General features: G+C 45.3%; 1 protein-coding gene across 4 annotated transcripts in view; it reads left to right on the top strand.

Moving 5' to 3' along the window:
• Nucleotides 1–3,495: 3,495 nt before the first annotated feature.
• Nucleotides 3,496–16,255, top strand: part of LOC140410748 (uncharacterized) — a 49,111-nt gene continuing 36,351 nt past the window's right edge. The window contains exons 1-3 of one of the 4 annotated variants that reach the window (XM_072499273.1): nucleotides 3,496–3,542; nucleotides 10,674–10,733; nucleotides 12,372–12,464. In XM_072499273.1, the coding sequence (XP_072355374.1) occupies nucleotides 10,708–10,733; nucleotides 12,372–12,464 (119 nt within the window). In that variant the 5' untranslated portion in view covers nucleotides 3,496–3,542; nucleotides 10,674–10,707. Of the gene's footprint in view, nucleotides 3,543–3,874; nucleotides 4,717–10,673; nucleotides 10,734–10,846; nucleotides 11,106–12,371; nucleotides 12,465–16,255 lie in introns of those variants that run through there. The other 3 variants (XM_072499274.1, XM_072499275.1, XM_072499276.1) reach the window with 3 other exon arrangements.

Genomic DNA, 16,255 nt, shown 5'->3' with positions numbered 1-16,255 from the left:
ATCTAATTATGGAAAAAACTGATGTACACGACCCATTATGTATGAAATCATTATAGATCAATTACCTATATTTTTCCAGTGATTATGCTGACAATTTTCTCCTAATAGCTTTCCTCCTTTTAAGACTGAGGGCTAATTTAATTGAGTCTAGCATGACCTATATTTGAAGCTATATACTTTCAATATTAAACAAAATGTATTTGTCAAACCTGTACCGATCACACAATGAACATTAATATTTTACTATTTTAATGGATGTGATCAGTTTTGAAATGTATAACAAATGTCAACTGTGATGTCACAGTGTGGTGTGCTGGAGGGGCAGTATCTGATACTCGCTCCTCCACTTTCTAGATCGCGTCCATCACTCAATCAACACAGCTGCTGAATACAGCCAGGCCTTAAACAAGATGGCCACTGGCAATCCAGAAGCAACTGACAGCCCCCCCCCCTCCCTGCCAATACACACACACCCATCAGTCACCCCTGCCTGGAAGCTAAAGAGCAGTCAATACAGTGATTTTTCACTTTACAGTCCCTTACACCTCAGACAGAAGTGTTAAAAGCAGCAGCTGTTACTTCATAGAAAGCCAAAACATATTGCAAGGCTTTCACCGCCTCAGATCCTTTAATCTGAAAGGTTTCTATTCACTTTCAAAGAGAAATATCTTTTAGTAGGCTGTAATTGACAGCCATGATGTGGAGATGCCGGCGTTGGACTGAGGTGAGCACAGTAAGAAGTCTTACAACACCCGGTTAAAGTCCAACAGGTTTGTTTTGATGTCACTAGCTTTCGGAGCGCTGCTCCTTCCTCAGGTGAAGGAGCAGCCTTCCTGAGGAAGGAGCAGCACTCCGAAAGCTAGTGACATCGAAACAAACCTGTTGGACTTTAACCTGGTGTTGTAAGACTTCTTACTGTAATTGACAGGGTACTGGCTTCAAGTCAGCCAGGTGTCTGTAACACAGAATTGAAGTGGCACATTGTGCCCAATTACTTCTATAAATTTCCTTCCAAGCCTGTCTTGCCTGAGTGGAATAATTTTCCGAGATCCAGGTGAAGTAGTTGGAGTCCTGGATACACACAGGAAAGAAGCTGCTCTCTCACTCTTTCCCTCATCTTTTCTCTAGAAAAGCTGTATATCTGTACAGAGAATCTGCATGAACCTACATTGAAAACCTTGAAGTGAACGCCTAGATTGAAGAAAGGTGTATGAGAAACAACCATCTGAAATAAAGACTTTTTTACTCTCATCATTATTTTTACACCCCTCTTCTCCCCTCTGCATGTGTCTGCCTTGTATGTGTGTGTCTCTATAGAGGATGGGGCAAGATTAAGTTGGAGGAGGGGTTCAGTAGAGGGAAGGTGTTTTTCAAAGAAATCTTTATTTCAATTATGTTGCGACTCCTGGTAAAGTGGTGCTGGAATTGACCGCGTACTAGCGCAGGGGGTCGTAACACTGTTCTCAGCCTTTGCCGTCACTAATTAGCTACATTGGAGACTGAATAGCAGATTTGCTTACGTTTTTTAAAAATTCTCTTTTCTGAATTTATAGCTCTGAATGACTTCAGCTATTATATTAGTTGTAATGCTGTCATTGAAATCTTTGAATGATTATAGGAGGTTTGTTGTATTGAGATTCAGAATGATCTAATCGCTGGGAGACTGGGAACTACAGCTCTCAGCATACTTGGCAATTTCCACGGCTGTGCATGTGTAGCACAGTGTTTTAGAGTTCTCAGGGCACTTACATGAAGAGAAACTAAAAGAAACAAAGTAAAACCTTGATCATGTGATTGGAAAAGGAGTGCCATAACCATAAACAAGATGCATCCCAGCAGGGAACAGGGAAAGGTCGTCATTAAGAAAAGGCACAAGGAGAAAAAAGACTGCAGTTAGCAGAATTTAAAGCTCAGGAGGGCCGAGGGCTCAGGAGAAGGCCAGGAATTTGAAGGGGGCAGCAGAAGGTTGATAATTCCAAGCTGTGGGATGTTTGGGTCAAGGTAACCCTTTGGAGCATTAGTAATCTGCTCAGCACGGTCAAACATTTGAAGTTATGGTTGGTGCTGGAGATCATACTCAAGAATTCAGGGAACAGAATCTTAAGAGATGATACTGATATGCTCTGACGTAAACCATCATCAAAGCTGTTCCGAGTTGGAGCGATTGTTTTTGGAGAGAATTCCAAGACAAGATCTTCAAAGGTAAAGACCTAATCCCGCATAAGAGAGACTAGAATTTCAACAAATTGGTTGACTCAGTGTTGATTGACGTTATTGAGAAATTCGTGGAATCTGTTTTGGTTGCCTCTATCATGGATTGTGCAGTGTGCTGTATCAACCACTGTTTGCCTATTAATTGACATGTACCTCATTAACCATGAGTATTAGAATAGACGATAGACATTGTATTTGTTTTATCTCTCTGACCATGTTTTTCCAAAAGCTTTGGAATCTTGTGCGTTCATTCTCTTAGCAAATGTCTTGAATCTCATACTTTTGTCTACATTTAACAAAATGTTATTGGTCCCTAACCGAATGGTTCCAGAACTTGAGGGTAGGTCCAGGATCCTAACACGTGTAATATTTTGGCGACAATTTAATTTATAATCGCTTGTCCTGTCACTAATATCAGAATTTATTTCTGTAAAGTATGCAAACTTCATATAACAGAATAGACATGTGATCATTATGGCTCAGCCAACAAATGGAACAAAGACTTCTTCAACTTCCATGTTATATATTGACTAGATTCTTTTTAATCCCCATCAGATTTGCAGAGTACAATGAGGTAAAGCAATTAAAAAAAAGGATGTATACTTACACTTTTAAAAATGCTGTGTGATTTGAGTACTTGGGAGAAAATGTCTTGATCGACTTGGGGGGAAATGACTTGGTAACAATTCAATCTAATAAGCGATGTGTACGATGTTAAATATATGGCGATGGGTAATTCAAAACACTATAAATTGCGCCGAGACTGAACGAGAGGGTTCAAATTGGAAGTCATCCAGGCCGGGGTGGGGGGGGGGGGGGGGGTAGGATTTTTCTTTTGAAGCTCTATACGCAATAACGTTGGGGAATCTAGCATTTCTCGGGATAGAGGAATAAGATTAACTTTAACAAAGTCTTCCCCATCCCTAAACATGTTACGGCGCAGGAAAGCATCGTGCATCGCTTCGACTCCTTGGTGCTAATGCAAAAGTGGCAAGAAGCTCGTCAGCGTCATTGGAATCATGAAATTCGATAAACTGATAATGATGCAATTAACAAATATGGAAAAGCATATAAAATTTATAGTTGGAAGAGTAGGAGTTTTCTCTGAACCCAGGAATTTTTTTCCCCAAAACGGATGACCTGCAGAACGAGGAGACTGCATTTTCTCCCAGCTATGTTGGGTCTCACTCGCATATTGCTCAGTAAGAAACTGCACTATGAGGAACGCGTGCAATAGCATCAGTTCCTGGGTCAGACGGATGTTTGGTTTCGTCTTGGTAACGGAGTGATCAGAAAACTGGAACTCGAGGACAGTGCAGAGCCTGCAGGTATGTATTGCCGCTTTCTTTTTTATACGATGGAGTGATTGATGCACTCTTTGCAACAACTGGGGGGACTCGACAAGCGCGGCAATTCAATGGGAGGCAGTTGTCCCCACCGCGTGGACTTTATCTGTTCTTACAGTACGCAGATGTCAGCTTTCAATTCTCTTTGGTTTAAAACTGCAAACCTTTATGTTTTATCATTATTTAAAACCGATTTGGTTCCACTGTTAATGTTGGTTTTAAGATTAATTGCCCTTGAAATATTTCAGAAGATCAGGACCATAGTGTCGCGTTAATGTGAGGATCATCTTATCACCTTGTCAACCTGCCAGAGTGGAACAAAATACTGATAGTCTCAAAATTTGCGGAACCCGCTAAATTGGAGGAGGACTGCCAGAATACAGGAAGACATTAATTCACTTGCAGCATGGGCATGTAACTGGGAAATGAATTCAATGTAAAAAGTATAAGGTGGCGCATAAACACCCGCATGGGCCAATTGGCGTGTTTCAGTGCTGGATATCCTATGTAAAAGTTCTAAATGTGCATCCCCGAGATAAAAACTGTGAAATCACAGTGGAACTCTGGATTGTGGGAGCATGTGGGAGTTTGCTCCCTGGAGAATGTATTAGAAGAATTCTGCGTAAGAGAAGATATCCTCCATCTCTGTGCTATTGCAAAGTGACCTGAAAAGACTGGGGGAATTTTATGGAGGTGATAGGGGTCTTGGCAATTGGCTGGAGTGTCGTTGAGTGACCCGCATTGCCTCCATTGAGGGAAGGCCTGCCGAATTTCAAGTTAACCAGGTCAACAGCCCGGCCCTCAACTGGAGCAGGACTCCAGGGGTGGGATGCAGAGAGGTACCAGCCGATCAGAGACTCGTTTACTCAGCAGCTGGGTGGCTGCTGTCAGCAGTAACGTAGTTCCAGATTACCATAGGCTGCTTTCCCCTTTGAGCGGGAGAACTGACTGGCAGTGATTTAATCTGAGGATCGCCACACCTCGGGTGAGGGGCAAGGTTGAGAAGGTGGGCCTTCATGAATACCCTCAGCTGGTGCAGGAATTGAACCCACACTGTTGACCTCAATCTGCATCACAAACCAGCTCTCCAGCCAACTAAGCTAAACCGGCCCTGTGTTGGAAGTATACCAGGATCATGCAGCAACCGAGGCCAGAGGTAAGTGATTATGGGAGGGGTTTTGTGGGCTTGTCGGCAGCATCAAGGGAAGGGAAGGGGGACTCCCACCACAGGGGCCCCTCACTTGGCGATGCTAGATCCCTCAATTGGACAACATGTACCTTTTGAATGAGGGACATATCTCTTTCCCCCCCCCCTCCCCCGACCTCTATAGGGGACCAAATAAAAGCATAGATTTGCTTGTTGTGCTCCCTGTGTGATGACAATCCCACTGCCACTGGTCTAATACCAGCAGCGGTAGGATGAGGCTGTTAAAGGGGCATTAATTGTCTAGGCCCAACAATCTTCAGCTGTTATATCAATGACCTTTTCATAATAAGGTCAGAAGTGGAATTTTGCTGATGATTGCACAATGCTCACCATTCACAACTCCTCAGATACTGAAGCAGTCTGTGTTCACATGCATCTAGACTTGGACAACATTCAACCTGCAAGTAACATTCACACCACACCTGTTTCAGACATTGACCATCTCCAACTGCGAGTGCCAGGAATCATGCGGCTAAACACGCTCACTAGTGGACTTTGTTCCCTTTGGGAGAATCGCGCCCTCAGTCTTGTAATAATTCAAAGAGAAGAATGTTTATTAAACTGTTAAATACAAGAGAGGCCACAATACAAAACACAATTAACTACAGTAATGGCTACACACACAGTAAACGTGAATTAACCCTGTTCCACAACTATCCACATCCCTAAACTCTGAGAACATCTCTTTACCTAAAACAACCCATAAAGTTTAATTTAGTGCCAAATCCAGAAAATTGTAGAATCCCGACAATGCAGAAGGAAGCCATTCGGCCCATCTAGTCTGCACCGACCCTCCAAAAGAGCTCCCTAACCAGGCTCCCGCCCTATCCCTGTAATCCCATAACCCCACCTAATCCACACATCCCTGACCACTAAGGGGCAATTTAGTATGGCCAATCCACCTAACCTGCACATCTTTTGATTGTGGGGCAGCAACTTAAGGAATTGTACAGGCCTTCATCCCTCTACCTGCAATCCTGTCAGTGGGGGGGGGGGGGGGGGGGGGGGGCTGTAAAATTCTGCCTCTAGTTTTATTTCTGTTCCCTAGGCATCTCTCTGTCCATTTCAGGGCATTGGTAGAACTAGTTCAACATCTGATTGGTAGCAACCCAAAGATGATGCTTTCTGACTGGGTGATGGTGGTGCTGTTCAAAATCAGAGGTTGACGGCTGGATATCCTCTTTGGGCTGGTTATAGCCCAGCATTTGAGTATTGTGAATGTTACCTGCTATTTGTCAGTTCAAAGATGAAAATTATTCAAGTCTCGGACCACGCGCCACACTACAGGGACGTGAGGTTGGAGACGGGCCAGATCCAGCCCCTCATGGAGGCTAGACCCAGCTGTCCTTGCCGATAAGGCATTCTGTGAGAAAATATCACAAGTCATCAACAGGTATGTAACCTGCAACCAGGATGGGGAAGTCTCACCCTCCACATTCTGGGAGGTACTGAAGGCAATGATGAGGGGAAATAATAGCTTGCAGAGTTCTCAGGGACAGGAAGAAAAGGGCAGCTAGGAAACGACTGGTTGATTCCATATACCACGGCTCCAACCACGATGCTACTGCCGGAGAGAAGAAAACTACAAATGGAATTCAACCTGCTTTCTACTGGGAAAGCAGTGACCAAGCTCCACCAGAGATAGGGGATCTTTTATGAACATGGAGACAAAACCAGCTGCCTACTGAGAAAGCAGGCAGCCATGAGGGAGATAACATAGATGAGGGATGAGAATGGCAGGCTAGTCACAGCAAGAAATAAAATTAACGAGGCCTTTGCGACCTTCTACCGGGGACTGTACACATGTGAGCCCCTCGAAGGTGACTTGGAGATAAAACAGTTTCTCGACAGGCTGGACATGCCAGTTGTGGGGAGGAAAAGAAACGGACTGAAATCACCACTGGGACTAGGAGAGATCATGGAGAGCAACAGCTCCATGCACTCAGGGAAGGCACCGGGTCCAGAAGGATTTCTGGTGGACTTCTATTAAAACGTTTGCTGCAGTGGTACTGGCCCCGCACCTGGGGGAAATGTTCAATGATTCACTGTTGAGAGGGACTCTGCTGCCCACGTTGGCATAGGCCTCAATATCGCTGACCCTGAAAAAAAAGACAAAGACCCAATGCAGTACGGCTCATTCAGATCCATCTCATCCTGAATACTGAAGCCAAAGTCCTGGCGAAGGCCCCGGTGAAGCGACTGGAGAGTTGCATGCCAGAGGTAGTCGCGGAAGATCCCACCGGATTTGGCAAGGATAGACAGCTAACGGCAAACATGAGACGCCTGTTGAACATGATTATGATCCCACCCGGAGAGGAGACACCAGAAGTGATCTTCTCCCTGGAAACGGAGAAGGCCTATCACAGTCGAATGGAGGTACTGGAACGGTTTGGGTTTGGGTCACGGTTCACCTAGTGGGAAAAAACTACTGTACAGCGTTCCCATGGTGTACTGCCAAACGTCACCAGCTCTGAATACTTCCAGCTGCATAGAGGCATGAAGCAAGGATGCCCATTATCTCCGCTGCAATTTTCCTTAGAAATCGAGCCACTGGCAATCACTGTCAGAGGCATCCAAAGGGGAGACAGGGAGCATAGAGTCTCTGTAGATGCAGATAACCTCCACCTCTATGTCTCAAACCCCCTAGCCAGCATGGGAGGAATAATGGAACCCCGAAGGGAATTTGGAGCCTTCTCAGGTCCCCATGATCCCTAACAGGGAGGGTCAGATCCGAGGAAGCTGTCGTTCAAGTTGGTCCACAATTCTGGTACCTGGAGATCCACATAGCCCATGACTGGACACAGCTCCATAAGTGGAACCTGTTGAACCTGGTAGAAGAGATAAAGAGAGACCTGCACAGGTGGGAGTCACTTCTGCTCCCCTAGCGGGAAGAGTGCAGACAGTAAAAATTGAACAAGCTGCCAAGATTCCTCTTCCTATTCAGATCCCTCCTGATCTTCATCACCAAAGCCTTCTTCACCAAGGTGGATAAACTAATTATGGTGTTTGTGTGGGTAGAAAAAACCTCCGGTTCCATAAAAGTATCTTGCAAAGAAGAAGGAACATGCGGGCCTGGCGCTGCCAAACCTCCTCTTCTACCACTTGGCGATGAACACAGAAAGGTGCGAAGGTGGGTAAAAGACTGGAGGCGCAATGGGTGTGAATGGAGGAGACCTCCTCTATGGGGGTTAGCCTAACCTCGGTTGTTGGCAAGATGCTAGAATCCATTGTTAAGGATGAGATTTCTAAATTCTTGGAAGTGCAGGGTCGGATTAGGACAAGTCAGCATGGATTTAGTAAGGGGAGGTCGTGCCTGACAAACCTGTTAGAGTTCTTTGAAGAGATAACAAATAGGTTAGACCAAGGAGAGCCAATGGATGTTATCTATCTCGACTTCCAAAAGGCCTTTGATAAGGTGCCTCACGGGAGACTGCTGAGTAAAATAAGGGCCCATGGTATTCGAGGCAAGGTACTAACATGGATTGACGATTGGCTGTCAGGCAGAAGGCAGAGAGTTGGGATAAAAGGTTCTTTTTCGGAATAGCAACCGGTGACGAGTGGTGGCCCGCAGGGTTCAGTGTTGGGGCCACAGCTGTTCTCTTTATATATTAACGATCTAGATGACGGGACTGGGGGCATTCTGGCTAAGTTTGCCGATGATACAAAGATAGGTGGAGGTGCAGGTAGTATGGAGGAGGTGGGGAGGCTGCAGAAAGATTTAGACAGTTTAGGAGAGTGGTCCAAGAAATGGCTGATGAAATTCAACGTGGGCAAGTGCGAGGTCTTGCACTTTGGAAAAAAGAATAGAGGCATGGACTATTTTCTAAACAGTGACAAAATTCATAATGCTGAAGTGCAAAGGGACTTGGGAGTCCTAGTCCAGGATTCTCTAAAGGTAAACTTGCAGGTTGAGTCCGTAATTAAGAAAGCAAACGCAATGTTGTCATTCATCTCAAGAGGCTTGGAATATAAAAGCAAGGATGTACTTCTGAAGCTTTATAAAGCATTAGTTAGGCCCCATTTAGAATACTGTGAGCAATTTTGGGCCTCACACCTCAGGAAGGACATACTGGCACTGGGGCGGGTCCAGCGAAGATTCACACGGATGATCCCAGGAATGGTAGGCCTAACATACGATGAACATCTGAGGATCCTGGGATTATATTCATTGGAGTTTAGGAAGTTGAGGGGAGATCTAATAGAAACTTACAAGATAATGAATGGCTTAGATAGGGTGGATGTAGGGAAGTTGTTTCCATTAGCAGGGGAGACTAGGACCCGGGGGCACAGCCTTAGAATAAAAGGGAGTCACTTTAGAACAGAGATGAGGTGAAATTTCTTCAGCCAGAGAGTGGTGGGTCTGTGGAATTCATTGCCACAGAGGGCGGTGGAGGCCGGGACGTTGAGTGTCTTTAAGACAGAAGTTGATAAATTCTTAAGGAATTAAGGGCTATGGAGAGAGAGCGGGTAAATGGAGTTGAAATCAGCCATGATTGAATGGTGGAGTGGACTCGATGGGCCGAATGGCCTTACTTCCGCTCCTATGTCTTATGGTCTTATGGACATCCATCCAAGCACTGGCTAAGGCCCCACTCCCAGTTCCCCCAGCCAAGTATTTCGAGAAACCCAGTGGTAGTGGCCACAGTAAAGACCTGGAACCAGCTTGGGGGCTGGTTTAGCGCAGGGCTAAATAGCTGGCTTTTAAAGCAAACCAAGGCAGGCCAGCAGCACGGTTCAATTCCCGTACCAGCCTCCCCGAACAGGTGCGAAAATGTGGCGACTAGGGGCTTTTCATAGCAACTTCATTTGAAGCCTACTTGTGACACTAAGCGATTTTCATTCATTTCATTCATTCATTTCATTTCTCAGGCACCACCTTAATCTTGGTGCAATGACCACTATGGCCCCCACCTGCAACAACCATGAATTAATCCCGGCGACAATAGATGCCTCCTTTGAGCCTAATGCAGCTAAGGATGGTGCCACAAGTCACGCCTGACCAGAACACACAAGTGGGTTTTTCCCGAAGGTGGAAGACAAATGTGAACTGTGCCAGGTAGGCCCGGCCAACCACACCCACATGCTCTGGGCCTGACCCAAGCTTGTCGGTTACTGGATCACCTTTTTTGAAGCCATGTCCAGGGTTTTGGGTGAGGATGGAGCCATGCCCGATGGTGGCAGTCTTCGGGATGTCAGAGCCTTTGCATCCCTGATCACCTGCTGGAGACTCCTGCTCGGCTGGAGATCAGCAGCACCATACCACACCGCAGACTGGCTGTCTGACTTGGTGGAGTTCCTCAAATTGGAGAAAATAAAATTTGCCATCAGACGATCAGTTACATGGAAGCAATTCACCAGCCTCTTTGAGGACCTGCTCGTGACCAGCAACTAACTGGGGAGGGGAGCTGGAGGGTACCGAACTAGACCGGGGAAAAGAAGGAGAGGGAGAGAAGAGGGGGCGAAAAGGGAGAAGGGGAGCCAACACCCAGAGGGAAGGGAAAAGCAATTACAGAGGGGGCTGAGGGAAGAAAATATCCAGTGATGCTGCCAAGGCCTCAAACACACCCCTGGTATGTTTTAATACCATGGGAAACATGTATATAATTAATACGCCTGTTATTATGGCCGATTCCGAGTTCACTGTTAATATGCCTCATGTTTATGTATATGTTTCCTATGTGTTCTTACCGTTTCTTTTTTGTTATAAATACAATTGAAAATCAAATAAAAAGTAAATTAAAAATAATGTTTTTAAATTATTCAAGTGTTGGCAGAGACGGGCATGAGAAATTCATTATTATTGGAGGAGTTGTGAATGGAACTAAAGATTGGAATTGTTGCTAAACAGTTGTTGCTAAACAGTCCCACTTCTGACCTTTCTTTTTTTTGCCGTTCTGCTTTCTTAGGTTCAGCTGGAAAAAGAGCTAACTGCTATTCAACATGAGCACTTTCCCCAATGAGTTCCAGTAAGATTACAGAGAATAGAGAATTCCGTTTTGCGAAGTACTTTCTGAACCTTATAGTGGGAATGCTCAGTGGCTACCCATTGTGAGGCAGACTAGATAACTCATCATGAACAATGTTGTAAAAGTGGTACAGTAATTCCTCACAAACTTTTGGTTGCATTGCTGAAAATCACAGCTTTAGGTGCAACATTGGACCCCATCAGAATCAATATTACAATTCTAGTTAGGTCCTATAGGACCTTTCTCACCAGAAAAAACAAATATTAAAACATTATAGCATCTGGGACAGCACGGTGGTGTAGTGGCTAGCACTGCTGCCTCACGGCATGGAGGACCCGGATTCGATACCAGTCCCAGGAAAAGTTGTGAAGGGTAGGTTGATTGGCCACGCTAAATAGCCCCTTTTTTTGGAAAAAAATAATTGGGTACTCTAAATTTATATGAAAAAACATTATAGCATCTAAGTTGAAATATTTTAGATTGCTGATTCCTACATTGGTAAATTAAATCACTTTTAAAATAAAATAAGTTTAAAATTGTAATTACCTACTAACAGTTCCTCCAGCTTGTCGTGGATCCTGCTTCTCGAACCTCCCTCCCCCTGATCCCCGGAGGCAACACATCCTATCACTCCTTAAACTTCCAAGTTGTAGGTTTCCCTCCTCTCCAACCTCAGAGATGTGGCCTCTAACCTCTGCCCGACCCCACACCCTGACTCACTCCCTCCTTTACCTGCATTCCCATTTGAAAATCCGGATCCGACCCAAAGCCGGAGCTCCAATGCTGTGGAAGTGCGAGTCTCAGTGGTGTAAATGTGCTGAGCTGGGACTGCTACAATGTACGATTGCTTTTGAAATGCCCCTTCAAATGGGAATAACATCCAGGAGAGGGAAACAGTGAGAGGGTGAATCTGGGGATAGGAGGTGTAGCCATAAGGTGAATCTGGGAGGCTGCATCTCAGTGGACGGAAAGGGGGAGTGGGGGGTAAGGAGGTTACAACTCGGGGAATGAGGAGGGGAGAGGCCACAACTCTGGGAGTGGGGATGGGAGCGGTCACAACTCGGGGAGTGGGGAAGTGAGAGGTCACAACTCAGGGAATGAGGAGGGGAGAGGCCACGACTCTGGGAGTGGGGATGGGAGCGGTCACAACTCGGGGATGTAGGGAAGGGAGAGGTCACAACTCGGGGAATGAGGATGGGAGGGGCCACAACTCTGGGAGCGGGGAAGGTTGAGGTCACAACTCTGGGAGTGTGGACCGGAGAGACCACAACTCTGGGAGTGGGGATGGGAGAGGTCACAAATCTGGGAGTGGGGAAGGGAGAAGCCACAACTTTGTAGTTGGTGAGTTGGGAGAAGCTGCTCCAAAATGGGGGCCATTCAGATCTCGTCGGAAACCACGTTAAGATGAATCTTGCAAAGCTCAGCGAGATTACAGTCTCCACTAACCTATCGATGTTAAAACAAAATATGGCAACATTAAGCAAGGACTTACTGTACAGGCTGGCATATTTGCAGCAATAAAATTTCAAGAAAGATATTGAGTATTCCAATTGTTATTTTCTATTTGTGAAATGTGTATAATTTGTATAATATGTTGGCATAATTCTGTTGTATAAATTCCTTCCTTTCCTCCTATAGTTCAACCAAAAACCTATTGACTAGTGTTGAAACGGAGTTTATAAAGAATCTCCAGCAACAGATTTATTATCTGGAACTTGAAGCCAACTTCCTATATCCTTTCTACACTAAAATTGTTTCATAATTTTGCATGTATACAAAAATAATCTTGTGGTGCTTACATTTACTTATATGCCTCGGAGCTTTAGCTCACGTCTCTGACTTGACTCTCATTCAAGCTGCTTTTATTATGCAAATTTCAGACCATATTTGAAATAGAACCCATCTACAAATATATAAAACAAAAAGAGAGTAGCCAAGGTAAACATTGGTCCTTTAGAGGATGGGAAAGCAGATTTAATAATGGGAAATGAGGAAATGGCTGAGGCATTGAGCAGGTATTTTGTGTCGGTCTTCACAGTGGAATATACAAATAACATGCCAATAATTGTTGACAATGAGGCTATGACGGGTGAGGACCTAGAAACAATCATTACCACTCAGGAGGTAGTGTTGGGAAGCATAATGGGGCTAAATAGACAAGACACCTGGCCCTGATGGAATGCACCCCAGGGTATTAAAATAGATGGCAGGGGGATTGGCAAATGCGCTTGTGGTAATTTACCAAAATTCTTATGCAGCAGCCTTTTGTGCGGCACCTTGTTGAATGTGAAGACGGACACAAAATACCTGTTCAATGCCTCAGCCATTTCCTCATTTCCCATTATTAAAATCTGCCTTCCCATCCTCTAAAGGAAATCCAGATACACCACATCCACCGGTTCTCCGTTGTCCACCCCATCGTAATTCCACTAGTCAAACATGACCTGCCTTTCATGAACCCATGCTATGTCTGCCCAATGCGACAATTTCTACCCAAATATCTCACTATTTCTTCCTTAATGATAGATTCAAGCATTTTCCCTACTCAGAGGTTAAGATAACCAGCCTATAGTTACCCACCTTTTGTCTACCCCCTTTTAAAAAAAATAGTGGCATCACATTTGTTTTCCAATCTGCCGGAACTGCCCCAGCCCAGCGGGATTTGGTAAATTACTACAAGCGCATTTGCCAATTCCCCTGCCATCTATTTTAATACCCTGGGGTGCAGGGTATATTCCACTGTGAAGTCCGACACAAAATACCTGTTCAATGCCTCATGGTGTTCTGGGTAATGTCTTAGCATGGATAGAGGATTGGCTAACTGACAGAAAGCAGAGGGTGATGAGAGAAGGCTGCTTTAGTGACTAGAAGCCAGTGTCCAGTGGCATACCACAGCAGTCTGTGCTGGTACTATTCTTCTTCATTTATACAAATGATTTTGCTGAATATGTGGGAGGTAGGATCAGTAAGTTTGCAGATGACACAAAGATAAATCATAGATCATAGAATAGAATTTACAGTGCAGAAGGAGGCCATACGGCCTATCGAGTCTGCACCGTCCCTTCGAAAGAGCACCCTACCTAACCCAGTAACCCCACCTAACCTAAGAGCAATTTAGCATGGACAATCCACCTAACCTGCACATCTTTGGACTGTGGGAGAAAACCGGAGCACCCTGAGGAAACCCACGCAAACACTGGGAGAACGTGCAGACTCCGCACAGAAAGTGATCCAAGCCGAGAATCGAACCTGGGACCCTGGACCTGTGAAGCAACTGTGCTAACCACTGTGCTACTGTGTCGCCCGAGGCTATGTGGTTAACAGTGAGGTTGAAAGTCTTGGGTTATATAGACGGGACGGTCAAATGTGTCAGATGGAATTTAATCCTGAAAAGTGTGAAGGAGCAATTTGACTGGGAAATATTCATTGATTGGCACCACACTGGGAAGTCCTAAGGAACAAAGACCTTGGCATGTTTTAAATATATCTCTGAAGGCAGAAGTGCAGGTTAATGGGGTGGTGAAAAAGGCATATGGTACATTTGCCTTTATCAATCGTGGCATAGATTACAAATGCAAGGAAGTCATGTTGGAGCTATATAGAACATTGGTGAGGCCACAGCTGAAGTATTGTATGCAGTTCTGGTCACCACATTATAGGAGGGAATTGATTGTACTGGAGCGGGTGCAGAGGCGTTTCACCAGGATGTTGCCTGGGCTGGAACATTTTAGCTATGAAGAGAGGTTGGATAGGTTTGGTTACAAGGCTGAGGCATTGAACAGGTATTTTGTGTCGGCCTTAGAACATAGAACATTACAGCGCAGTACAGGCCCTTCGGCCCTCAATGTTGCGCCGACCTGTGAAACCACTCTAAAGCCCATCTACACTATTCCCTTATCACCCATATGTCTATCCAATGACCATTTGAATGCCCTTAGTATTGGCGAGTCCACTACTGTTGCAGGCAGGGCATTCCACGCCCTTACTACTCTCTGAGTAAAGAACCTACCTCTGACATCTGTCCTATATCTATCTCCCCTAAGATCACCTTCATGGTGGAAGACACAAATAACATGCCAATATGTGATGGAAAGGAGGCTATGGCAGGTGGGGACCTAGAAATGAGTTCAAGGTGAGGGGTGGGAGGTTCAGGGGGATTTGAGGAAAATCTTTTTTACCCTGAGGATGGTGATGCTCTGGAACGCACTGCCTGGGAGGGTGGTAGAGGCGGGTTGCCTCATATCATATAAAAGGTACCCGGATGAGCACTTGGCATGTCTTTAACATTCGAGGCTATGGGCTAAGTGCTGGCAAATGGGATTAGGATTGGCAGATCAGGTATCTTGACTCGATGGACCAAAGGGCCTTTTTTGCACTGTATTAATCTATGATTCTGTGAAAGAGCGGGGATAAATGGGTGTTTTTTTAGTTGACGATCAATGGCTGGTGGTGTGCCTCGTTGATCAGTGTTGGGTCCGTAATTGTTTACAATTTACATAGATGATCTGGATTTGGGGACCAAATGTACCGTGTCAGAGTTTGCAAATTACACTAAGATGAGTTGTGGAGCCAAGTGTGCCGAGGACACTGAACATCTGCAGAGGGATTTGGATAATTTAAGTGAGTGGGCAAGGGTCTGGCAGATGGAGTACAATGTTGGTAAATGTGAGGTCATCCATTTTGGTAGAAATAACAGCAAAATGGACGATTATTTAAATGGGTGTCCTTGTGCACGAATCACAAAAGGTTGGTTTGCAGGTGCAGCAAATAATAGGGCAAACAGCCCTATTCCCGTAACAGCCTCCCCGAACAGGCGCCGGAAATGTGGCGACTAGGGGCTTTTCACAGTAACTTCATTTGAAGCCTACTTGTGACAATAAGCGATTTTCATTTCATTTCATTTTCATTTTCATTTTAATTTCATTTTCAAATGCAATTTTGTACTTCACTGCTAGAGGGATGGAGTTTAAAAGCAGGGAGGTTATGTTGCAGCTGAATAGGGTGTTGCTGAGGCCCTACCTGGAGTACTGTGTACAGTGTTGGTCTCCTTACTTGAGAAAGGATGTACTGGCACTGGAGGTTGTGCAGAGGAGATTCACTAGGTTGATTCCGGAGTTGAGAGGATTAGCATATGAGGAGAGACTAAGCAGACTAGGACTATACTCATTGGAATTTAGAAGAATCAAAGAATTTAAAGAGCAGGAGGCCATTTGGCCCATCAAGTCTGAACTGACCCACTGAAAGAGCACCCTTCTTATGTCCACGCCTCCACCCTACCCCCATATCCCAGTAACCCCGGTTAACCTTTTGGACACTAATTTAGCATGGCCAATCCACCTAATCTGCACATCTTTGGACTGTGGGAGATAACCGGAGCACCGGAGGAAACCCATGCAGACACGGGGAGGAAGTGCAGACTCCACATGACCGTCACCTGAGGCCGGAATTGAACCCGGGTCCCTGGAGCTGTGAGGCAGCAGTGCTAACCACGTGCTGCGAATGAGGGGGGATCTTACAAAAAC

This window comes from Scyliorhinus torazame, chromosome 4 (assembly GCF_047496885.1).
Source record: "Scyliorhinus torazame isolate Kashiwa2021f chromosome 4, sScyTor2.1, whole genome shotgun sequence".
NCBI lineage: Eukaryota > Metazoa > Chordata > Chondrichthyes > Carcharhiniformes > Scyliorhinidae > Scyliorhinus > Scyliorhinus torazame.
The sequence above is the reverse complement of the archived record's forward strand: the minus strand, read 5'-3'. Positions and strand labels throughout refer to the sequence as shown.